The sequence below is a fragment of the Zosterops lateralis genome (genome assembly GCF_965231275.1).
Source record: "Zosterops lateralis genome assembly, chromosome: 20".
Classification (NCBI taxonomy): Eukaryota; Metazoa; Chordata; class Aves; order Passeriformes; family Zosteropidae; genus Zosterops; species Zosterops lateralis.
Window position 1 is genome coordinate 10,827,620 of NC_139780.1, and position 24,149 is coordinate 10,851,768.

The window sequence follows — 24,149 nt, forward strand, 5'->3', positions numbered from 1 at the left end:
CTAGAGCAAGGAAAATACCTCCTGATTCAGCTGCAAGGAGGTCTATACCCACATAGATTCCTGGCTTTTCCACTCATCCACTCTGTTGGTCACATCCCACCCCAACAGTCTTTGGAGGCACATCCCAGTGCCCCCAGGATTGCCACCAGCCCCCTCAGGAGCCCTGAGAGCCCCCACCGTGGTAGCCAGGGTGTTGGCTGTGTGCAGGATCTCCTGCTGTGCCGACTGCAGCACAGCCCCGATCTCCGAGAGCAGGGTGCAGGTCTTGGGGCGTCCATGATCAGAGCAGCTGGTGGCCCAGCTGGCATTGGTGAGACGGCCTTGTGCAGTGTTCAGTGCCCCTGCCAGTTGTCCCACCTGTACCAAGAGGGTGGCCCAGGCACCTGTGGGCAGCAAAAGCATCTTGTTGCCCATTGGGGTTGCTCAGGGCCCCCTGCTTCCCTGTGGGGCTACCCCGTGCCCCAGCCCCTGCCTCACACCTACTAATGAAAGGGGAATACAGTCCCACTGGGTGCTCAGGAGGTACCCAAGAATTCAGCACCCAAAGGGCACCCATGTATTGGTGCTCAGCCCCCAATAATGCCAATCACTGCCTGCTCCAAGGCCTCAGTGGTGTGAGCATCCCTGCAGTGGTCTGTCCCAAAAAGGCATGTCTCTTCTACTGCCCTCTCTCCAGGTCACACCACACTGAGCCCAGCACCCACCTGAGATCTCCTTGCACCCACCCAGCACATCACAGCACCCTGAGGGAGCAGAGGGTGAAATGGGTGGAAGGAAGGAGAGTTCCCCTTACCTCTCAGGAGGTGTGGGCTGGGCAGCCCATCTCCACGAGGTGCATCTCCCAGCATGGCAGACTTGCCCAGGTGGGTGTCACAGCCTGGTTTCTGCAGCCATTCCTCCACCTCCTGCAGCCTGGCCTTCAGCCTGTCAGCCTGCAGGCCAGACACAGGGGGACATGGGGGGACAGTGAGGCAGTGCAAGGGGAGGGTGTTGTGCCCCCTCAGCAGTGCACAGGCTGTACCTCGTCCTTCACCAGCCCGTAGCAGGCAGGACACTCTTGGCAGCGGGAGCTCAGTGGGTCCAGGAAGAAGTTGGCCTGGCACTGGTCACACTTGTAGCCCATAAAGCCAGGCTGGCAGAGGCAGGTGCTGTTCTCATGGCACTGAGGGGTGATGGAGCCCAGCGGGGAGCAGTTGCAGGCTGCAGTGGTAGCAGAAAGGCATCACACTGTGGCTGCCAGCTCTGCTTTAGGGACAAAGATGCAGTGCCCATTCCCGTTACCTCGGCAGCCCCTGGCAGAGAAGCCAAAGAAGCCGTGCTGGCATCGGTCACATTTCCTCCCTGTGACACCTGGCTGGCAGGAGCACTGCCCTGTCAGCATGTGGCACCCGCTCTCCCGTGACCCTGTTGGGTGGCACTCACAGCTGGCACGAGAAGTGGAGGGTCATGAGCAGGAAATCAATGCAGAGAGCAGAGCTGGGAACATGGAGCCACTGCTGTCCCCTGGCAGCCCCATGCCATGCCCCACATACCTCTTGCACCCCACGGTGGGCTCCAGGCCATAGTAGCCAGGCTGGCACTGCCCACAGGCTCTGCCTGTCACGTGTGGGAGGCAGTGGCACTGGCCTGTGCCAGGATCACAGCTCTCCAGCCTCAGGTCTGAGCCGTTGGGATTGCAATCACAAGCTATGGGAGACAAAATAACCCTTAAATGCCAGCATGGGGCTGGTGGATAGGACTGCAGGAATGGGGCACTGAGGCTGAGCTCCTGACAGCGTGGAGAGCCACGTTCCCCCATCACCAGGGCTCCAAGAGAAAGAGCTCCTGCAGCCCAGAGTTATTTCTAGGGAAGGATGGCAGTGGAGCAAGAGGGCAAAGGACATTCTGGAACACATTGGCATAACCGGGCTTTCTATCAGCCCCTAAACCTGCTGAGCATCCCCTTCCACCCTCTGCCTTCACTGCTGGGAGGATTTGGGCTGCAAGTGAGCCGTGCCCGAGGGCTGTACGTACGTGCACACTTCCCAGCAGGGCTGGGAGCCAGCGCGTCCCCGTAGAAGCCTGGCCGACACCTCTCGCAGTGGTCGCCCATTGTGTTGTACAGGCAGCGCAGGCAGCGGCCAAATACGGGGTCACAGTTCCCCACGGCATTGAGGTCCACGTTCCCGTGACACTGGCAGGGCTCACAGGGGTGCACGGGACCTCTCTGCCCCAGGGGGTCCCCGAAAAACCCGTCATCACAGAACTCACAGCGTTTTCCTGGGGAAGGTGGGGAGGTGGGGAAGATCCAGCCGTGCTGATGATGCCCGCAGCCCCTGTGGCCACCCAGCCCCAGGCTCACCTCTCTGCCCCGGGGGGCAGTGGGTGCAGACCACCTCCCCACTGCTGGGCACCTCGGTGCAGGGCGAGCGGCCGGGGCAGGGGCAGGGCTTGCAATCATCAGAGCGCCCTACGAAGGGGTTGCCGTAAAAGCCGGGGCTGCAGCGCTCGCAGGAGGGACCCTCCGTGTTGTGCAAGCACTGGCAGTGCCCTGCGGGGAGGAAAATGGAGCTCAGGGGCTGCAAAAAACCAACCCCGAATAACAGCAGGGACTGCGAGAGGGGTAGAGAGCCCAGCGCTGAGCACGGCAAGAGGAATGTGCAGCTCCAGCCGAGGGTTTGCACATCCCCAACCAGTACTCGGGACATTTTCCCTCCTTGTCCTGTCTTTGGTCAAGGGAGAAGGTTTTGGAGAGGACACGGAGGCCACAGCGACGTAGGGACGAGGCAGCGCTGGCACAGACAGCACCATCAATGTGTGCGGAGGCTGCCGGCGACTGCCGTAATCCACAACACATTTCTCAGCGTCGAAGCGCGTCCTTTCCAGCCTGGCTTGGAAAACACAAGCAGCCGGGCCGGCACCCACCGGGGAGCAACTCCAGAGCGAGCCGAGCCGGTGAGTCAGCCTTCCGAAATCGGCTGTGAGGAGGAGAGGGAGGAAGAGGAGGAAGAGTGCTCAAGGAACCCCCCACCTCCAGGCAGATGCTCTACTTCACTGGGGAGAGAGGAGACAGGGAGAGGATTTTGCCCCGTGTTTTGTGGGGTCGGGTCATACCAGGAAGGCTGCGCAGGAGGGGGTGCTGTTCCATTTTCCCCACATCCAGGCAGAGTCAGACGATGGAAAAGAAAGAAAAAAGCGGGTGGCAGGAAGAAGTGGAAAAATAAACTAAAGGAAGTACGCGGGCTGGGCTGGGCTGGCAGCGCTCAGGCCGGAACATCAGAAGCCTGGCCCCATCCCTGGGGATCGTGCAGTCGGCGGCGCCAGCCCCGGCTCCGCGGGGTGAGGGCGGGTTTGCAGAGCTGCCGCCGTCTTTTCGTGGGCAGAGCAGGGGCACTGGCCGAGCTCTCTGCCTCCTCCAGCCCTCTCCATCCCGGCCGTACATCATTGTTGCTCCCCGCTGAGGAGAGCCAGCCACCGAGGGGTTGGGCTGACAGCACAAGAGCTGGCTCTTCTGGTGTCTTCCCTCGAGCCTGGCACTTCTGTGTTTTCCTGCTTTTTTCCTTGTTTCTCTGCTCAGGTTAACCCTTATTTTGCAGATTCCAGAGCTGTGCCCTGTCCTGCTCTTCTCATTGGGCACTGATGCTGCCTGTGAGACCCAGCCTAGCAAAACCCTCTCTGCTCCCCCACTCCTCTGAGGACCAGCAGCCTTCTCTTCTCTTCCTTAAAGGTCATAAAGTAACATGAAAAGTGCTCCTCTAATTATAAATTACCACCATTATTGTACTTCATTAATTATCTCTAGCTTTGCAGTTATGAACTCTGTCCCTAGAACCACCCAAGCAATTCAATTTGCAAATTTTGGGAACCACAACCTCACCAATGGTTTCCAGCTTCCCTCAGAACAAGCAAAGGCATGGATTTGTCACCCACACCTGGAGCAGCAGGTGAGTGGAGGGGCTGGGAGGTGCACACCTGTGAGGGGGTGGCAGTCCCCGTGCTGGTTGCAGGTGCAGGGCACACAGCTGACAAAGGGGCCGCCGAATGGGATCTCCCTCTTGAATCCAGGTGCACAGGACTGGCAGAACTGCCCAGTGAATTCCGTGGGACACAAGCACTCCTCCACCCAGCCCGCCCGTGTGCCTGGCCCGGGGTGAGCAGACGTGAGCTGGAACTTGCTCAGGGACAATCTGCCTGTGAGAGGGAAGAGCGGAGTGGGAATGGGATGTTGCATCCCCTGCTCTGCTCTGAAATGCTCCAGACAGGCACAGAAGACCCCAAAATACCTCCTTGAGAGCCTAGGGGTGTTCACAGAGAGGAGGCAGCCCCTGTCCCAAAACAACCCCTACAATCCCTCTTGTCCTAGAGGGCCTGATGTTTCTTCCATGTCTCCAGTCCCAGCCCAGTTTGGTCCCCCCGGGGATGTTTTGTGGAGCCACCCACCTCTCACGGGGCCGCGGCTCACGCGGAGGCGGAGGGCAGTCAGGTTGGACAGCAGGCGCTGGAAGCTGAAGGCTGACAGCAAAGGCTCTGCACCCTCCTCTGCCTCGTGCAGCCTGTTGGAGAGGGAGTGTGGGTGGCAGGACAGGACCAGCCTGGCTCCTGGCTGGGACCAAGGCACAGCACAGTTAAATCTCCAAGGGAGGGGAGAGAGTGGGCTGAACCTCCAGGTATAGGGCAGCCCAGACAAATCAGTCACTGAGCCCTAAACCCCATTGAGGCTCCCCAAGATGCGTACCTGAAGGTGACAGCCTGCTTTCCATGCTGGGGCTGGGTCTTGGTGCTGGACATGGTTATCTCCATCCCTTCACCTTCCAGCAGCAGCTGGACCTGGAGCAGGGGCACCCTAGTTTCTGTTCTTGTCCCGTTCTCCACTCCCAGCAGCAGGGACAGGACCTGCCCATAACTGAGGCGCTGGTTCTGCAGAAACTTCTCTGTGATGGGAGAGAGGAGCAAAGTCTGTAGGACTTGGAGGCACCAGCTCTCCCAGGACTGCCAGTGCAGTCCTATTCCCACCATCATCATGAGGAGCCACAGTCATCCTCCTAGACTGGTGCCAGCTCCAACCTGCCCTCCTGGAGTCCTGGTCCACTGTTCCAATACCCCCCCACACTGTCTTCTGCTACAGAAACATGCCCAGCTCTGGAATGGAGCCCAGTACCTCCTGCACGAGCATAGCAGTGAGATGAGAGCACCAGGGGCTCCTCATGGCAGAGCAGCCCCCCAGGGACCCAGCACACACAATACCTGGTGCAAGAAAATCCACTGGCTCCTCTCCATCCCACTCGGTGGTGATCTCCTGGCCAGCCCAGTGCAGAGGCAGGTCTGTGGCGCCTGGAGCTGTGGCAGTCCAGCCCTCCAGCCCTGTGTGACAGGACAAAGTGACAGTGCACAGCTAAGGGAGCAGTGAGCCCCTGCCAGCACGGCACCAGCAGGGTGCTGCTCTTAGGGGCTCTGTCCCTCCTCCCAACACTCTCTCGAGTCTTGGAAGGGGCCAGCACTTTGTAACACCCTGCTCCACTCAGGCTCTGTGGTCTCATGCACTGGAGGGTGGCCTTAACCACCCCTCATCTATTTATTTTCTTAGATTTGGAGGAAATTATTATCTTTAAACTTTTGCCCCCCTGCCTGTGCTGCCATTCTAACATTACTGTGGGCTGGCGAGCACAGGAAGCCTGAGGAGAAATGCTGGAGCAGCCCAGAAGAGATGAGATGTAATTGCATTAGGTTGGTTTCCTTAAGAAACCAGTTAAACTCCCCCCCACCTCTGCAGGGTTAGTTATTTCTTCCAGCCCTGCAGGACAAACACTTGGAAATCTCTCAACTGGGCTGTGCTCTGTTATCAAATTATCCCCAATTTATATTTTCACCCAGTATAAGGAAATTCCATCTGATTCCCCTCCACTGTGGACCGGGGAATGTTTTGGGGAGCGAGGCTTTAGGAGGGTGCTGTGGTCGCATCTCAGCTCAGAGATTGACAAACCAGTCCCCAAAGGAGCAGCCCCAAATTGGCTGTGTGAAGGGTGGAAAAAAAGACTCGCTTTAAAGCCTGGCTCAGCTTCAAGGCCGTGCAAGACATTCCAGCAACACAGCAATTGGCAGAGCAGTTTAAAGGCAATTAAGATCCACCCGTGCCTGGCGCATTCGTATCCACCTGGAGATGGGCGAGGCAGAGCGGGGCGCCCGCCGAGGGTGCCGGTCCCTGCGGTGTCCCCGCAGCGGGGCTGCACACGCCGGGACGCGCGGCAGATGGCAGGGTTTCCCCGAGCATCCCGCACGCATCCAGCCCTGCCAGCGCAGCCCTGCCAGCAGCCAGGCGAAAAGCATCCCATCCAGCCCTCCCAGCCGCACTGTCACATCCCAGCTGAGCATGGGGAGAGGAGGGAATAATTGGGAAAGTTCCCAGCAGGCTCCATCCTACTATTTTTTTTTTTTTCTTTCTGGGCTGATTTTTAGTGCCCCTGGTGTGGTGGAATGTCCATGCCTGGCCCCACAGCCCTCCCTGAGCCGTGCACAACCCCAGGAGCAGGGTGGCATGGAGGGATGCCACGGGGAGTCATGGAGAGCCTGTCCCCGTGGAGCTGGGAGCAGAAGTAGAGGTTAAACAGTAAAACAGGGGCAAACCAGAGAAAACCCTCTCCACCACCACCACCTGTTATCTCCAAATGGAGATGCTCAGCCCCAAAGAGGGACACTCAGCCACATCCTTCCCAAACATTTTTCGCTGAAATTGGCAGAGCAGTGGCCTCCGTTTCACTTGGAGTTGGGAAGGGTCGTTACCTTGGCTGAAGTCGGAGCGGATGTGAGTCTCCTCGTAGCCATCCGCCGCCCTGCAGGCGCTGGAGTGGCCGAAACAGAAGCAGCTGGTGCAGCCGATGGGGTTGTGGGGCTGCAGATTAAACCAGCCTGGCTGGCACCTGGACACAGGGAGAAAACAGGAGTTCGTTGCACAGGGCAGGCAGAGCTGCAGGGAACCACGGCAGTGTCTCTGTGTGGGACACTGGTGACAGCTCCTTGTGAGCCCAGTTCCAGAGGCCCAGAGGAATGCGGCCCCACAGCCTTGCCACCAAGCCCAAGACTGGAAAGGGACAGTGTTCGTGTCCCCATGCCAGGGCCACGGTGCTTACGTGTTGCACAAGTGCCCCTCCACCCTCTCCTTGCAGGTGCAGTGCCCCGTGTTGGGGTCGCAGGTGCCCACACTGCCCGCGGGGTCACAGGTGCAGGGTCTGGATGGGGTGAGATTAAGGCAGGAGGTGAGGCCCGGTCCCATCCCACTGCCCCTGCCCGGGGCCGGGTTCCTCCTCACCTGCAGCCACCTTCGCTGAGGCTGTGGTAGCCGTCCTTGCAGCGCTCACACTTCCAGCCCGTCACGTTGGCTTTGCAGACGCAGGTCCCCGAGTTGTCGCACTGGGGCTGCAGGGAGCCTGTGGGGACCCCAGCCTGCCCTGAGGCTCAACCCCAGCCGGGGAGAGACACAGGACGGGGAAGATGGGGAAACTCTGAGCAAGAGAGAATCCCCCAACACCATCCCTCCCGGCTAACTCCAGCTGGTGCAGTAGTTTTGCAGCCGGAGCTCGGCTAGGCACAGCCGCACGCACCTGCGGGGTGGCAGTGGCAGGGCTGGCAGGCTCCCTGCGGCTCCCAGCGGTAGTAGTTCTGCCTGCAGCTCTCGCAGTGAGGCCCGGCCGTGTTGTCGCGGCAGTTGAGGCAGTGTCCCCCGTGCCCGCTGCGCCGGAACAGCTCCCGGTCGTAGAAACACTCCTCGGAGCGGCCGCTGCAGTTGCACGCTGCGGGAGAGGCGGGAGGACGGGTGAGCACCCGGCGGGCACTGGAGGTTACGGCAACATTCGGTGGGGTCGGATGAGCCAGAGGGATCCCTTGGCTCAGCAGTGAGAGCTTTGGGCGGTGCCTCTGCCCTTGGGAGCACAGGTGGGTGCAGTGCCATGCACGGAGCAGACGGCTGCACTCGTGGGGTAAAGGAAATGGGAATGTTCGGGGTGAGCCCGAGGTGAAGGGGAGCCCCAGGGTACAAATCCTCCCTCTCAAAATGGAGCAAGTGCAGGAAGGGCAGGAGGTGCCCGATGAGCTGACGCAGCACCAGCGCAGCCCATCAGGACCAGCCACCGCTACGGGCACAGCGCGGGCGATACTCACGGAGACACTCGTGGGCAGCCTCGGCCGTGCCGCGGGCCCAGGGCCGGTCCTGGAAGAAGGGCTGGCAGCGCTCGCAGTCGGTGCCGGCCGTGTGGTGCTGGCACACACACACCAGCTGCGCCGCCTCGTCCGGCGCGCACTCGCTGGCGTGGCCATTGCATTTGCACCTGCGGCGAGACCCCGGCGCGGGGCAGCCTCTCTGAGCACCGCTGTGGGCAGCAGCAGCAGCAGCAGCAGCAGCAGGACGGTGCCCAGTGTGTGACCCTGCTACTGGGCTGGCTGTGGGGGGAGAGCAGCTCAGGCTGTGCCGGCCTTGGGGCCGCCCGTCGTGTCCCCGAGGCTCTCCTAGCCTGGCCGGTCGGGAGGTCACACACCGTGGGTGGCCCGTGCTAACCAGCTCCAGCTGCTGACCCCGGAGGTGGGACAACAGCTACAGGCCTGGGAGCTGTCCCAGCCCCGCTGCCTGGGGCAGACAGTGCTCCCAGGGATGGGGGAATTTTCCACTTCTCCCAGCTGGGGAAGGGCATGTGCAGCACAGCCCACAGGCAGCACCAAGTGGGTGCCACCTGCATCTCTATACCACATCTGCTGCCCATTCCTGCTGGCAGCTGTTCCAGCTTCTCTGCCTGTGGCCATGCTGACTCCAAGCTCCTCCAGCAGCCTTGGCAGCTTCAGATCATCTTTCCACTTGAACCCCAGGACTCCCCTTTTAGAGTGCCCAGGGACCATTAAGGTCACAGGAGGAGCAACACGAGCCCCAGTGTCATTAAAAGCCATTGGGCTGGGAGGGAACAAAGCAAATACAGCTGGTGGCACATGGAGTGGGCTAGTGGGGAAAAAGACAACCTTTCTGCACAGCTGGGAGATCTTCAGGTTTAATCACCCATCTCTGCTCTTCCAGCTCCAGTTTACACGTGGAGGAAGCCACATCTGAGCAGTTTGCCCCAAAATCACACCGAGGTGGGGAGCAGCTGGCCCAGTCCCACACCCCAAGAAGGTCCCCATACTTCTGCCTGGGTGCCCCTCACCTGCCACCAACGGAGAAGTCAGATATGGCATAGTAGTATGACTGCAGCACCTTGGGGTCCTTGAAGATGTCGTCCCCAAATGTGTTGAGCCGGTTCAAGGAGATGAGCAGGTCAGTGACTGTCACCCACTCCTGCAGGGGACATGGGGAAGGCTCTTTGGTGGAGAGGTCTGGGCCACCAGCTCCCACCCCCACCAGGACACTGTGGAGCTTTTCAAGCAGGGATACAGCCCATCTCCAGCAGTTTTACCCCGGGTGAGTGTAATAATGCCCTTGATCCCAAAGGTCCATGCACCACTCCCCCTCCCACCCTGGTGGCACCTGCAGGGCGGGGCTTCCATCAAAATTGTAGGCGCTGGGCCGCCCCTCCAGGGTGGAGAAGGCCACGTTGCCCCCGCTCAGCGGGGAGATGTCACTGAACTCGTCGCTGCAGAAGGCCACCTGCTCGTCCTCGCCCGGCCGCAGGAACTGCCGTGGTCGCCGCCCGTAGGTTTTCTGGCAGGAGGCGCTGTAGAACTGGAAGGGCTCCCAGGGTCCCCCGGCCCGGCTGCGCTTGTAGATGGCGAAGCTCTCGGGGCGGCTGGTGTGGAACTTGAGCCGCACGTAGGTGATCTCGTAGGCTTTGCCTGGGGGCAGACCCGCCAAGCTGCGATCCTCTGACGGCCCCACGATGGGCAGTATAACCTGAATTATCCTAACAGCATCCTGAGGCACCCACCACAGCTAAAAATGGGCAAATCATCACCCAGCTGCTTAACCAGCTCCTCCTTGGTGCAACCCAAACCCTGTCCAGTTCCAAGCTGGGTCTCGTCCCAATGCAGTGCCCACCCCTTGTGTGGGTGCATGGGCAAAGAGCAGTTCCAAATCCTGGCTCTATCCAGCAGCTGTAAGGGAAAGTTAGGCCCACAGCACTGAAAGCATCCCCAGGGCAGTGGTGCTTTAGGGATGGAGAACTGGAAAGGGTCAAGGCCGGTCCCTTCCCAGGGAGCTGCATGCCAGGACCTGGCATCGCTTCCATCTTTGCTGGGATGAAGACAAAGAGAGGCCACCAATCCCTGGGGCGTCTGGGGAGCTCTGAAAGAGCTTGAAAGAATTAGCAGAAAGGAAAAGAGAAAACACCAAAGTGAACATCAGACCCACTTAATTGCCAGAGATGAAGGACCAGCTCAAAGCCCGGATTGCTCCATAACAGCACCACTCCTGACAGCACAAAACAATTAGCTGCAAGGTTTTGGCTTTATTTGAAAAGATAATGAGTCGGGAATGTTAGAGGGGTTATTCCGGGACTAGGAAAACAAGCCTTTAATTGGGCCCATATGAATACTGTCGCGTATGTGCTGCGACTTTGCTGCAGGGGAGCCGAGGCAGCCGCTACCAGCGCTGGGAAAAGCAGCTGCATCCCATTAGGGATGCGAGAAGCGCCCGGCAGAGAGCCTGGAGAGGGGGACAGCCCCACTCCCAGCCCACCCGGAGGTGATGACGGCCAAGAAGGGGCTGCAGCTGGGCCGTCCCACCCTCACCTTGTGCCTCTCCCCTCCCTCTGGGACGCTCCTGGCTGGTGAAAGCGGGGGTGCCCCTGTCCTGCACCCCGTGCAGGGGGAACGCCTGGCAGGCGCCGGTTCCCAGACAACGCGGTCCCAAGGGGGCTGTCTACCAAAACAGCGAGGTCGGGGCCGTCACCTCCAGGGGCAGTTTCCTCTGGGAGAGGAAGGGAACGCAGTGCTGTGTCAATAAACCGCCCCTGCCCCGAGTGGCCCCGCTCGAGGGGAGGAGACAGCCCCGCTAGGGGAGCCCCATTTTGGTGCCTCCAGCTGGGGTGGAGGAGATTCACTTTTCTGAGGAATTTTCATGAGAGAGCACGTGCTTTCCTCAGACAGGCGTTTTAATCAGCCATTTCCTCCTCAGGGAAAAAAAAAATATACAAAAAATAACCCAGGCTGGTTGTCTCCTCTTTGCAGCTCAGGTGTGACATGTCCCAAAGCCAGATATGCTGCAGGACAGTGATACTGGGAAGGGTGCACAGGCAGCTCTGGGACCCCTGGGTGCTCTCCCAGCTGTGCTGTCACCCCAACAATGGTGCACCTGCCTCCCTCTGAGCCCAAGCTGCAGCTTGTACTGCTCTGAGGCTCCAAGAAGAGAGTTCTGGAGAAGAGGAAAGGAGCCTGTGGGACAGTCATGTCACCTACATGTCCTGTCATCTCTAGTCCCTGCCAAACCTCAGCCCTGGGCTCTCATCCCACAGGAAAATCAGAGTCACAGACACGGATAGTGCCTGATCCAGACACTCCAAAATGAGCCACTGGCACTCAGATAGTTTCCTGACAGAGCCCTGCTATCTGTTGCCTTTGCAAGCCACAGATATTTTGGGTTCCTTCCTGACATCTGACAGGGCAAATGCAAGAGCTGTGGACACTTGGGATGATCGACCAGCTGCAAGCCCAGTGCACCATAACAGCATGGCTGGAACCTCTAGGGAAGGAGAGATTTAAAGGAGCATAATCTAATTAATGCCAATCAACAACAATGCAGGTAAACACGGGTCTTGTCCAAGTCATCCCGTATCTTATTAAATAAGCTCCCCAGGTAACCACACTGGAGAACATACAGGAGGTGTATGAGCAAGACAGGCAGGCCGAGGGGGACAGACTACATGGGTTGAAACACCAAATTACTCAGTTGAGCTCAGGAGCAAGGACTCAGCCTGCGGACTCATTCCAGAGGACTGCAGGGGCTAGTTGGGCTTTTCCCCTTTAACCCAAGTGAAAGAATTAAGGCAGCAATGAAAACGTCTATGGCTGGGACAAGAACAAGGCCCAGAAACTGAGGGAAAGGTTAGAAAATGATGTGCCAACCACCAAGATGGTATTTTTTAGCATGACAAGATAGAGGAGAAGGGTACAACTGCAGAGGATGCTCCAGCTCACGAAGGGCTGTAGGGACAGGCTGGAAGATGAGCTCGGTGCAATGCTTAAGCCTTGGCTCTGTAACAGAGACAGCAGGGCAGTCACAGGGACTGGACTCCACAGGAAACCCGGGTGTGGGGGCCAAAAAGGACCACAGAGGAGCCAGGGAAGAGCTGGAAGAAGGACAGAGAATGGGAAGGAAGCCCACACATGTTGCTGTGCCAAGCTGGGACTGGTGGCCACAAAGTTGCCCGGCGGCGGCTGGCTCAGGCACACAGGCTGCATTCGGGTGGTCTGTGCCCCGGCTCCCCCCCGAACGGATTCGGGACAATCTGACAGCCTGCGTTAGGTGGACAAGAGGCTGACAAATCCCCTCTGTCAGGGCTGGCAGATTCCTCCGGCACCGCTCCCCGTGCGCGGTGGGGAGCCCGGCCCCAGCCCGGGGACAGGACCAGATGTCCGCCCGCTCGCAGGGGGCTGGGAAAGCAGCGACCTCCACCCAGCCGGGAGCTCCAGCGTCACTGTCGGGGCAGGCACGGACCCTCCACAGTCACCCCGACCAGGCTGGTCCCACCAGCACAGCTCAGTGCCACACCAACACTCAGCTGTCCCCTCGCCAGCTCCAGCCGCATCCCCTCCACTACCCGCCTTCGGCATGCAGATGGCAGGAGACTGCAGAGAATGAAGATTTTACAGCGCTGGCCAGCAGCCAGGAGAGTTTAGATGGCAGGAAAATGTTATAAAACCTTTTTAAAATGCCAGGCATGCCCCTTGGGTTTAAGTACCCTCCAAGTGGGCGGCTTGCACGGTATTTAAAACACAGAAGGTCGGGTGCCAGCTGGGGAAGCCTACTGGGGTTGCACGGTGTGTCTGGAGCTCGGCACCCTGAGCAACGCACGGGGGTGAAACAGGAGGGGCTTGGCACCCGTGGTAGTCCCCCTCCCCGGGCAAGGCTCTCCCAGGGTAGGAACCACCTGCCTCCTGCTCCACAGGCTTCCATAATCAGTGAAAAGCAGCCTGGGGTGAAGGGGAGAGCAGGAACTCTGGGCAGGGCTGGCTGGGAAGCAGCACAGACAGGCACAGCTTCTGACATCCTGGGGCTCGGCTGATGGACGGAGCAGACCCTCCCCGAGTCCTTTTAGTGCTTTACAGAGGGCAGTTCCCTCCATACACCCCCTAAAAAGCCCTGGGGAGGGTCCTGTCCTTAATCCAGCACTGGCAGCAAGAGCTGCAGGGTGCAGGAGCATCCACCTCCATCTCTGCACCCTGATCTCGATGTACCCACAGCCTCTGCCCTCCCCCGACAACTCCAGGGCTCCTGCTGGCACTTACCCAGGTGCAGGGTGATGTTGACGGAGTTGGGGTACTGGATGCCAAAGGCCATGGACTGGCTCTGCCACCAGGTGCTCTCCTCCTGGCTGTGGAAGTCGGTGAGGAAGGAGGCGTTGTGGTGGTGCCGGGGGTCGGTGGCGTCGCAGCGGTGGCACAGGGCGCTGGCGTGGTGCGCTCCCATGTGCAGGCAATAGTCCTCCGGGGGCGACCCGCACGTGTTGGTGGCCCGGACGGCCCGGCCGAAGGCGGCGTTCTCGAATACGGGCATGCAGCGGCGGGGCTGCCCCCGAGGGTCCCAGCAGGGGGATGAGCCCCCCGCCCGCAGCCCCAGCCCCAGCAGCGCCAGCAGGCAGAGCCAAGGAGCCAGTGCCATGCCGCAGCTCTCCTGGCCGGACTCTGAGCCTCCTCTGGATGGCAGGCGGGACGGGATGGGATGGGACGCGGTGGGAAGGGATGGGACGGGTCCCCCTACCCGGCACCTCCTCTCGCTCCGAGGTCCATCTTGTGGAAGCTGCTGGGAATGTCGAAATATTCGTATGTGAGGCAGAGCTGTGGAGTTTGGGATCCCCGCACGACATTCTAGTCTCCAGGCCGCGGGGATGAGCCATGCAGTGCTCCATCCCCTAAACACCTTTGTGGACTGCGGATTTGCACCTTCAGCTGCATGGATAGAGCTGAGCTCCTCCGTTTCTCAGCCCTGGGAATGAGCTTGTGGTGGTATATATCTCACATTTTTCCTTCAGCTAGTGGGGGTCATCACTTTTCTTGCAGCCCCAAAATCAAGAGGGGGTTAGGAAAAAGGCTTTGAAATAGATTCAGCACCTTCTTCTCCCCACGCTGATTTATGGGGCATTGAACTGCTCCATATGTGGCCTGTAAGTCCATATGACACACCAACCTGCCTGGGTTGTGGGTCTGTGACACCCCAACACCTCCACCCCAGCACCCTTGACTGGGGGTCCCATCCCTGCCTGTTGCCATGATCCAGCCCAGTCCCCTGGACCTGAGTGAGGGCACATTACTGTGGAGGCATCTCCATGGGGTGGCAAAACCAGATCATGAGCCGACCTCATTAGCAGCTCTCAGCTAATGCTAATTATAGTGTGCCAGGGGAATCCCTCTGGGGACCATGGCACCCTCCAGATTTGACCCATGGGGGCAAGAGGGTGACAGCAAACAGGGACAGAGGCAGCCTGGCACAGTGCCGCACCTCTGGGCAAACCCTGACCCACACCCCACAGGGCTGTATTTGCAAAAGTGGGATCCACAGGGGAACTCTGCCTCTGACCCCCACACCGCTTCACTGAGCTGCCCACAGGGGCTCTGAAAACTTAGTACTCATTTATAATTTAAGCTCCCTTCCTCCCCTTCCCTTCTATTCTTATTTATTTTATTCTCCTTCCCCATGCACACTGTGGGAGAAAGCACCAGAGGGGAGCTGTGAATCAGTCCTGGGCAGCGGCTCCCGCAGCAGCACCGTTTCAAAGGCCCATTATCATATATTGACCCAGGCTCTGACAGGCAGAGCCAGCTCCTCTGGGAAGGGTGAATTTCCCAGCATCGAGGAGCTGTGCAGGAGCTGCCTGTGAGTGGGCGGCCGGTGGCAAACCCACTGTCAACCTCCAGGGAGAAAGAGAAGTGTTTTCAGCTCAATGATTGCCCCGTGTGTTTCCACCACCAGTTTTAAGGGGATTTGCATCCTGCAGAGATGAGGTTTTCCAGGTGTTCTGGTTTTCCTGCAGTACTGAGGCTGTAAGCTCTGGGCAGGAGATAGAGTCATAAAATACTCTGAGTTGGAAGGGACCCAGAAGGATCATTGAGGCCAGCTCTTGAGTGAATGACCCATATGGGGATTGAACCCACGACCTTGGCACTATTAACACCGTGCTCTAACCAAATCTTTTGTGTCATGGGCTTGCCTCCTCCTCCTTGGGATGCAACGCACATCCATGAGAGAATTTCCCTGCCCCTGTTACAGAGGGATCCACATTAGAGAGTGATGAGACCACATAACCAGGGCTCAGGATGCAGTAAGATTTGGGAAAAGCTGAGGAGTATCCCAATCTCACGTCCTCCTCCAGCACAGCCCACTGGGCTTGGGGAGATGGCCCATAGGGCTAGAGCTTGATGAGGGTTGGTGGTGACACTGCTGTGCTTAGCATTGGGGATGCTGCAGCTGGAATGGGAACTGAACATTCTCAGACTGTTTCAGCTGTGCCCCAGACTGGATGAGCCCCTCACCAGGCTCCTGATGGATGGTGGGCACGAGTTTGCCCCTTGCCCAAGGAGATGCCCTACACTTGCTGTGGTCCAATAGTAACAAAGCCCAACCTCACCTGAAGTCCTCTGTACCTGGAGAGACTTCACCCACTGCTCTAGGACTTTGGTCCAAGCACTTTAGGGATGTAATGACTAAGGTTGTGATAACACCAACCTGTCCAGGAGCCTTCTTCTGCCCCAACACAGACCTGGAACCCCACAAGGGTTAAAAACCTTGGAGGCGGAGAGGAGAAAATGTTCTTCTGATTTGCTTAATGAACGTTAATTAAGAAGACAGAAGATAGCAGATTCCTTCAGGGTAGAGATGAAAGGCCTGTTAATTAAATCTGGGGAGCGAGGAACAGGGCCGACTGATCCTCCTCCTGATCAGACCTGACAAGGCAGGCGCGGGGCAGGAGCGAGGTGTGCCAGATCCCACAGCCCCTCATGTCCCACAGCCCAGCTCCAGGCTGGCAGCACAGCCAGGTTTTGACAGGGTGCATGGGACTGGGTGCCACTTACCTGCCTCCAGCACCCCTGAGGCTGAGAGTGGCCCCATCCATCCCCTGGAGCTGGGGTGAGGGCTGGGTCACTGGCCCTGGCTCCACTGCAATCCTGGAGTGGTACTGTGAGATGGACATCCCTTAGTTTCCAGCAGGGAAACTTTCTCCCAAAGGGATGAGCTGACCTTGCTGGAGGAACCCTAATGGCCAGCTCCATCCTGAGGAGGAGAAGGTTCGGTCACCCAGCTCGGTGGTTTGCCCCAGGTCCCAGCACCCACAGGAGCTGGGTGCAGGTTAAATGGGAGAGGGTCAGAAAGGCACTGACCACCACCTTGTGCCATGGAGGGACAAACCCCTAGGATGGACACCTGCCTCTGTTTCAGCACACACACTGCCTCACCTCCCTGGAACAGGCAGCTCCTACCACCAGTAATTTGCCAAAAATGGCTTTTCTGCCCGTAGCTGGGACCTGGAGGCTGTGGCACAGTAACAGGATTCTGCTGGCAGCCTGCTGCCTCCATGCTCTCCTCCAGCTTTCAGCACAGGATGAATTTTAAAAGCAGAGCATTTGAACATCCCAAATCACAGCCCAAAACCACAGCAGCCCTTCCTGGCCCTCCCTGACACTGTGGCTGGTTCCTCTCCCACTCCATCCCTCGCCCTGGGACTGGAGCAGGGGCTGGAGGCAGGTTGAGCTGCAGAATGCCACAAGCATTTCAATGAGCACAGACAACGCTCTGCCATTCTCCCAGCACACACAGCCCTGCCAGGGGGACAGCTGGGGTGGTGGGGGGCTTTTTGTCACAAACAGCAGCCCCTTGGGCAGGGAGGAGGAAAGAATAGATACCTGTGAACCCCCCCTAACTCTGCTGACCACGGAGTGAAGACCCCATCTCCAGCATAGCGGGAAACTGAACCTGCAGTGTAAATGATGGCTGGAGCATCTCTCGTGTGCACTGGCTTATTTTGTAAATCTGAACTTTGCAAAATGTCACAAAATGAAGAAACGAGAGGCCTGGGATGAGTAAATCTCTATTAGAAATTCCCTGGGATGGCAGCAGTCATGTTCTCACTCGATGATGGCACATTACAGCCTGGCCCTGCTCAGGGAGTGGGGTCATGCGTGGCGCTGATTGCGGAAAGTATTTAATTAACACTGCCATAAATACAGCGCTAGAGACGCCAGGCAGACCATGGCGGGGCATGGGGCTGCTCAGCTGCAGGGAGTTTTGCCAAGGCAGACGGCACAAGATGAGGGAGGGCAGAGAAAATCCAGTAGATTTTGCTCCCTGCTTTGCCACAGCCCTTGGGAATCCTCAAGGAGCAAGGGGAGGATGGGACAGTGACATTGGCTGGATGTCCCCTGCACAAGAAGGCTTCACCAACAGTGCCCAGAGGGGTGGGGAAACCCCATAGCAGGGAGAGGAGCTCTCTCCCAAAGCAATTGTCAGGACACACATCACCGTCCTCTTCCCTGATGCGCAAATGGCCTAAAGTCACCTTTTCAGAGATAATCATCCCCAAATTCTCTCAATACCTGGCAGACAGTGAAAATAGGAACATCTCAGCTTCACTCGTGCATGACCACAAGCTCATCATCTCACTGATGAGCTGAACTACTCCAGATCTGACCCAAGTCAAGGACACAGAGTGTCAGCCAAGCCATCACTGTCCCCAGGACACCCATTTCACCCATTGCATTGGGCTCAGGAGGTCAGGGACCACAACAGGAGGAAGGACCAGGTCAGAGCAGGACCAGCCCGTTTCAGGCACAGCCAAAAAGGACCTTTCCTTGCCTGAGCTCATCAGCAGCTTAATGACACTGGCTAAAAAGCTTCAGAGTCCCTAATCGCTCATCATATTACAGCTGCTCACAAGTGAGGCCAACCAGTACAACCCTCCCCGAAGCCTTTCTAATTAATGAGCAGAGGCTTAGGCTCTCCCAGCCCAAAAGTAGCATCTCAGATAAATCCAGCAGCCTCCTGCCAGCCCCGGTCCCCTTGATAAACCCCTTTAATGGGCTTGTCAGCATCACCTGAGGCCACCTCATTGGCTGACAAGGCACATCTGTCTGTCTGTCCCCTGCTGCCTCCATGCTGTGGGTGGGGAGATGTCCATCTGTCCGTCCATCCATCCATCCATCCATCCATCCATCCATCCATCCATCCATCCATCCATCCATCCATCCCCACCATGGCAGGAGCCATGGGGTGTTCTGCCATGGCTGTCCCCAATCCTCTGCTGGATCCCAGGACATGTCCCCTGCCTACCCCATCCATGAGGTGCTTGGATTTCCCCTTCCCCAGCAGGGTGGGTGACAGCTGAGCAGCAGTAGATGCCACCAGATGGTCACCACAACGAGAGACCCAGATAAACTGGTAACTGGGAGGACACATGGAGCCCCTCATTTGCTAAGTGACTCCCTGTCCTGGTCCCAAGGGGAGTGAGCTCAGGATGGTGGTACTGAACCGCTGCCTGCAATGCCTCCAGGACCTTTGCAGCACTGGAGCACCTGCACTGCCACTGCCACAAAGGTTTGTGGCCACAGTCACAGCCTGGGCTGTCCCCTGAGCATGGCTGAGCACTCAGACCTCATCACAGAGATGATTTCTTGGGGGACTTTGGAAAACCAGGCTTGGAAAGCACTTCAGAACTTTTTGAGCCTGCTTTTCCACAGCCCCCCAGAGCCCACGGCTGTGATGAGTGGTGAGTGCTCAGCCCCTCTGCCGGGGGCTCCCTCCCTCCCTCTCCCATCAATCAGAGATGCCCCAATATGCTCTGTGACAAATAAGTTGTTGTGATAACTTTGACTTTAAAGCAGGAGAAATGACTCCTCTGTAACGTGATCTACCGTGTCTTTATATTCCCAAGCGTGTCGCCCCGGATTGGGGCTGGGGCTCTGATTTAATATTCTCATGGAAACCGGTACCCTCATCCAATTACCACGGGGATTTCGGTGCAGGCAGCAGCTGAGCCGCCGGTAGCCCCTGGCAGGGAATGAGCCCCACGGGGGACCCACAGTGCCCTCACTGGGATCAGCCGAAAAGTGCTGCGGAGGGTCCTGAATTAATTTGGGACTCCCAGATAGTGGCTGTGCCAAGGACTGGGTTAGACTGGGAAGCACTGGTGGGAACTGGGAGAGCACAGGAAAGCGGGAGGCTCGCTCCAGGCGGCGGCAGAGAGCTCTGTGGGAAACATCCCCGGAGATTTCCACTTACCGAGGGAATAAAATCCTTCTGTTTCGAACTGGAATGCCTGCTGCTCCGCATCCCCCTCCAGCCACGGAGGCTGGATGCTCCCTGGTAATCCTGCATCATTTATTTTCATTGGCTGACAGAAAAAAGCGCCGTCAGAAAAGCGATGTTAGCTATGTTGGCTGGCATAGAAAATGTTGCTTTAATTGTATTTTATTTGGCAATAAGAAAAGAGAAGCAAGAACAAACCCTCAAGATATCCCCTCTCTCCCCTCACTTAAAATTTCAATTTGGTAATTTTATGACAATGTTTCTGATAAAACCCAACAAAGCACATTAAAGTGAGAGCAGTGATTTATCCTTTTCAGTGGCACAGGTTCTTTGGACACATTTCCCAGTCTATATATATTAAGACAGTTAAAAAAAAAACACAAAACCAACCCAAACAAACTTGTTTAGGTTTTTTTTTCCACGTCAACTGTTATTTTTCAACCATAAACCCCATTATTTTTTCCAACCCTGGTTTCCTGCTTTCTGATCTCTAAAGGCAAAACCAGGGAAGTATTGGACATCCCATCTGAAAAAAACCATCACAGAGCATCCCCACTTCCTTCAGCCCAGGCCTGGCCATCACACCATGTCCTGCTGTGATTTTACACTTTCAAGGCAATTTTCCTTGAAAATTTCCCTTCTATCCTGTCCTCAAAGAAACTGTGTCATTGATTTACTGTTGAAATTGGAGGAAGAGGCTGGCTCATGCTCAGCCTCTCCTGATGCCAGTGCCAGCTGGGAGCTGCATGGGCTGGCCATGATTTGGGGGTTCCCTGACCTTTTCCCAGCATCTCCACAAGCCAGGAGGATAAAACCTTCAAAACCAACGTGACATTTAGAAACCAAACCACCAACACATAAACCTGAGGATTCCTCTGTGCCACCTGGAACCAAACACTCCCTGAGTCTTGGCTAAGCAGCCCAGCTCGGTTCTCCCTACCCATCCCAGCATCCTTGAGCTTCCTTCCAGCATCCTCAGCTTGCTTCCAGCATCCTGCAGATTTATTTGCTGCATAAATCCCCGCTCCCACCCAGTGTGGCAGCGACGCCTTCAAGGCACCGGGTGTTCCACACAGCGTGGGGAGGGCTTGGGAAGGGGTTAATGGGTGGGCACAGGCAGCGCTGGGGAGTTGCTAGGAGACTTGGGGCTTTGGGATGCTGGATGTGCTGCTCAGCCAATGGAGGAGCCCCTCTGAGGAGTAAATCTGCTAATTTGGGCATCGTTAACTGCCGGGGGCTCAGGGTGGATGTGGGTGCTGAGCAGAGCTGACCCTGACCCCCTCCTCCCAGCCCCACTCTGATGCTTTCCCGTCTTGCTCCTGTGGTTTCAATTAAACCGCTGAATTAATCTCTTGCAATAAACTCAGCTGCTATTGTAGTTTGCTTTGGGATTCATCATCACCTTTGCAGCAAATACAGCAATTAAACAGAGAGGTCTAGGTAGCTCAGGAGGCAAAGCTGGGCTCCCCCAGCCTGATATTTGGGACTGGGGTACCCAGGGCCCCCCCAGGGCTAGTTTTCATCAGCCCAAAGCCCTTTCTGGGGGCTGCTGAGAGCGAGGGAGCTGGAGGAGGCACCACTGCCCCCCCTCACCTGCATATGCTCCTCCAGATGGCCCAGGCTGCTGCTCTCCATGTGGGAAAAGATTTTAAATTAAAATCTTCCCTGTGTTTTTTGGCGATTTTTGGCTGGGTTTCTTTCCCCTCACTTCCCAGCTCTCCATTTGGCATCATGGGGGACCTCCACCCAGGGCCCAGACCCACAGAGGCAGCTGTGCACCCCACAATGAGCCCCTCCCAGGCTGGGATCAGCCCTATCTCTCCACAGCCCTCCTTGGCTGTCAGGAAACCAAATTGTTCCTTTCTGGAGATCCCTGCCAACCCCCCCAACCAGCCCCTCTCATCAGCACCAATTTCTCCCGTCACCATCCCTGCCCTGCCAAAAGGGCAGGAGGCCTCCTTCAGAGGCCCAGCACTCTGGATATCAATCCCAGTGGGATCTGACCTGGCTCTACTCCAAACCAGAGCCTTTTCCCACCCATCAGCTGCTCATGATGACCCTCTCACCAAGTGTATAGCCTCTGGATTTGCAGAGATGGTATGGGACAGGACAGGAGAGAGGGATGGAATGAGATGGGATGGGATGGGATGGGGATGGATGCAGCTTTCCTGCTATACACAAGCCTGGCAGAGGAGCAACACCCACATCAGGGCAGGATCTGGCCCCTCCAGGGACTCTGGGATGCCAACTTTTCACAGAACCAGAGGATTACAGCACATCAGCTCCAATCAATACTCTGCCGTGGCAGAAAGCAAAGGAAAAAGAGGAACAAAAAGAGGTTTCTCATTTGCAGGGGATTTGGGACTTTTGTTGTGTTTGGAGGGAGGAGGGGAAAAAAAGCTTGAGAAAGGGCTGGGAAGGAAGAGCTGGGGGGGACAGAGCAGCAGGCACCCCTCTGGGACACTGCTGCAGGGTGGGACCCTCTGAAACACTTGGAGTGCCAGGGAGAGCATGGGGTGGGGATGGGATGGGTACAGGGTGGGCGAGGGGTGCTCCATCTCCACCTGGCACAGAGGGTTTGATTCTTTCCTCCCCAAACCAGGGAATCTGCAGCAAATCCCTCCCAGCTCTGACCCCTCCAAGAAGGGCAAAAGTGGAGGAGAGGATTTGGCAGAGGGGAGAGAGGAGAAAAGATGCTCAGCCCCTGGTCTGGCTCTGCTGAGACCCTCACAAAGTGCAGCTGGGCTCGGGGATGCTCTAGACAAAACAGGGGTGTTAAAGGGGAGGGGTTTTGGAACCCCAAATATCTTGCAGGGAGAAGAGCAGAAGTGATGCCACTGACCCCTGCGGGCTTCAGGCCGACACCTCTTTGTGGGTGGTTTGTATCATTGAGCCATCGATTCCTCCGCTGGAAGGAAAAGGCCCTGACACAGCGAGTGGTGTCCTGCCTGTCACTCAGCGACGGACAGAGCACTCAGCCGTTGGGAGGGAGGCTCCTTCCCTGACAGCCAAAATGGCCTTTTCTGCTGAAGAGGAGGAGCCTGCACGGGGCAGTGCTGGGAGCAGGAGCTGGGAACACCATGGGCTGCCCCGCTCCTCTGCAGGGACCCCCACAGCAGCCAAACTCCAGGCAGGGAGAGCACCCAGCAGGGACCCGGGCGGGATTTTGTCACTCCAGGTCAGTGTCCTGGTGAAGGACCAGGGAAGGATCATCCGGGCACCGCGGTTCTCTCTCCCCACCGTTGCTTGGGATGAGGCTCACGCGCCTCCTCTGCATTCCGCGCTCTCGCCGGCGCAGGGACGGAGAGCTTTGAAGGAGCTGCCCTTTCATTATTAATATGGTGATGATGTCTGACGCCGTGCGTGTGCAGCGACAGCTCTGCCTCCCGTGGCTCCCTGCCAAGGAAAGCACACGATGTTCCTGGGGGAGGGCTCGGTGTGGCCCCTCCAGCCTTTCCCCAGCCCCGTATCCCGGACAGTCCTGCCCCTTTCTGGGCTGGACCCACGGGACATCGGTGCTCTCACCAGCTCTGGCCCCTGCCACCCCGGGGATGCACACCGAGTGTGGCTGAACACAACAAGGAGGGTAAAAGTGCCACCGAGCCCTGTCTTGTGATGTCCCCACTCTCTGTAGTGTCCTGTCCCCACGGGGGGCACAGAGCTGACCCGAGCCCAGCCTCTGCCCAACACCCCACTGCTAATCTACTCTCTGTCTTGGACTACAGTGTAGAAGACAGCGTCTGAAATGTTTTGATCCTGTGTTGCTTCAGTCGTTTTCTTCCCCCAGGCCAAGCCGGGACCCCGGGGCAGTGCGGGCAGAACCGGCTTCGGGAGGGGAAATGCTGCCAGGAGCCGCAACTCCCAGCAGGACCCGCAGCCTCCCGGCATCCTCACATCAAACCTCTCCCCGTTTTTGCCCTCGGGCCACAGCCTGAGACATGAATCATCCTCTCCGATGCCTATCGATCCGGGCTGGACTGCCGGCAGAACCCCCTCCTCACCTCCTCCCCTGTCAGCCCCGGGGGCACGGTCCGTGCCCATCAGTGCCCAGCCAGCACCGTGTGCCCAGCACAAGCCCTGAGCACCCAATCATTCCTGAGACAGCCCGTGGAGCTGGGCCCAGGCTGTGGGGCCGTGGGTCTCGGCTGGCCATGGACGCCCCTACCCATGTCCCCAATTCCACAGCTACAGCCAGAACCTGTGACAGGTAACAGGAGGTGACACAGCCCGACGTAAATCAGTGATGAGCCAGGCCGGTGTCGCCGCCAGGGCAGCACTCACCCTCAGCATCACTCAAGCTCCCAAAAACACGGATCCCTCTGCCAGGGAGGCAGCCTCCACCCCGCTCACCTCACTGCTTGAAGACCAGCATCTGGGAGCAGCACTGGCACCGGGACCACCCTGCACCTGCACCCTGGCAGGGCCCCTGTGTCAGGGTGCAGTGGGGACACCCCACACACGGCACAGCCCGGCCAGGAGGCTCCCAGGCATCCCCTCCTGCAGCACCTCCGCCATCCGGCTGTGAGTTATGTCAAGGTATGTTGGATTGCAAATTAACCGTCAGCCTGCTGCACGGTCCCGGCTCCATCTGCAGAAAATGAGTTGCTGGACTTGGAGAGTGTCCAGTTGTGCAGCTCGGCGTGCCTAATGCCCAGGGCTGACAAGCCACTGAATCACTCCTCCCCGCGCTGCCAGGCCACATGAAGCCAAGATGCATTTCTTTTTAATGATAAGTTTTTATTGTTTGGAG

General features: G+C 57.8%; 1 protein-coding gene and 1 long non-coding RNA gene across 2 annotated transcripts in view; one reads left to right on the forward strand and one right to left on the reverse strand.

Annotated features, from left to right (window-relative positions):
• LOC310917466 overlaps positions 1 to 3,898 on the forward strand; it is a 10,250-nt gene extending 6,352 nt beyond the window's left edge. The window contains exons 2-3 of the long non-coding RNA XR_014591455.1: positions 2,717 to 2,934; positions 3,576 to 3,898. This is a non-coding gene — a long non-coding RNA (uncharacterized lncRNA). The remainder of the gene's footprint in view (positions 1 to 2,716; positions 2,935 to 3,575) is intronic.
• LAMC3 (laminin subunit gamma 3) overlaps positions 1 to 13,801 on the reverse strand; it is an 18,835-nt gene extending 5,034 nt beyond the window's left edge. The window contains exons 1-19 of the mRNA XM_083875711.1: positions 13,393 to 13,801; positions 9,479 to 9,783; positions 9,159 to 9,289; positions 8,131 to 8,297; positions 7,575 to 7,763; positions 7,283 to 7,400; positions 7,104 to 7,202; positions 6,757 to 6,893; positions 5,224 to 5,340; positions 4,715 to 4,910; positions 4,420 to 4,532; positions 3,952 to 4,170; positions 2,342 to 2,530; positions 2,014 to 2,259; positions 1,533 to 1,686; positions 1,282 to 1,424; positions 1,022 to 1,200; positions 794 to 932; positions 178 to 383 (exon numbers count right to left, since the gene is read on the reverse strand). Coding sequence (XP_083731837.1) covers positions 178 to 383; positions 794 to 932; positions 1,022 to 1,200; positions 1,282 to 1,424; positions 1,533 to 1,686; positions 2,014 to 2,259; positions 2,342 to 2,530; positions 3,952 to 4,170; positions 4,420 to 4,532; positions 4,715 to 4,910; positions 5,224 to 5,340; positions 6,757 to 6,893; positions 7,104 to 7,202; positions 7,283 to 7,400; positions 7,575 to 7,763; positions 8,131 to 8,297; positions 9,159 to 9,289; positions 9,479 to 9,783; positions 13,393 to 13,765 — 3,420 coding nt within the window. The 5' untranslated portion in view covers positions 13,766 to 13,801. The remainder of the gene's footprint in view (positions 1 to 177; positions 384 to 793; positions 933 to 1,021; positions 1,201 to 1,281; positions 1,425 to 1,532; positions 1,687 to 2,013; positions 2,260 to 2,341; positions 2,531 to 3,951; positions 4,171 to 4,419; positions 4,533 to 4,714; positions 4,911 to 5,223; positions 5,341 to 6,756; positions 6,894 to 7,103; positions 7,203 to 7,282; positions 7,401 to 7,574; positions 7,764 to 8,130; positions 8,298 to 9,158; positions 9,290 to 9,478; positions 9,784 to 13,392) is intronic.
• Positions 13,802 to 24,149: the final 10,348 nt, after the last annotated feature.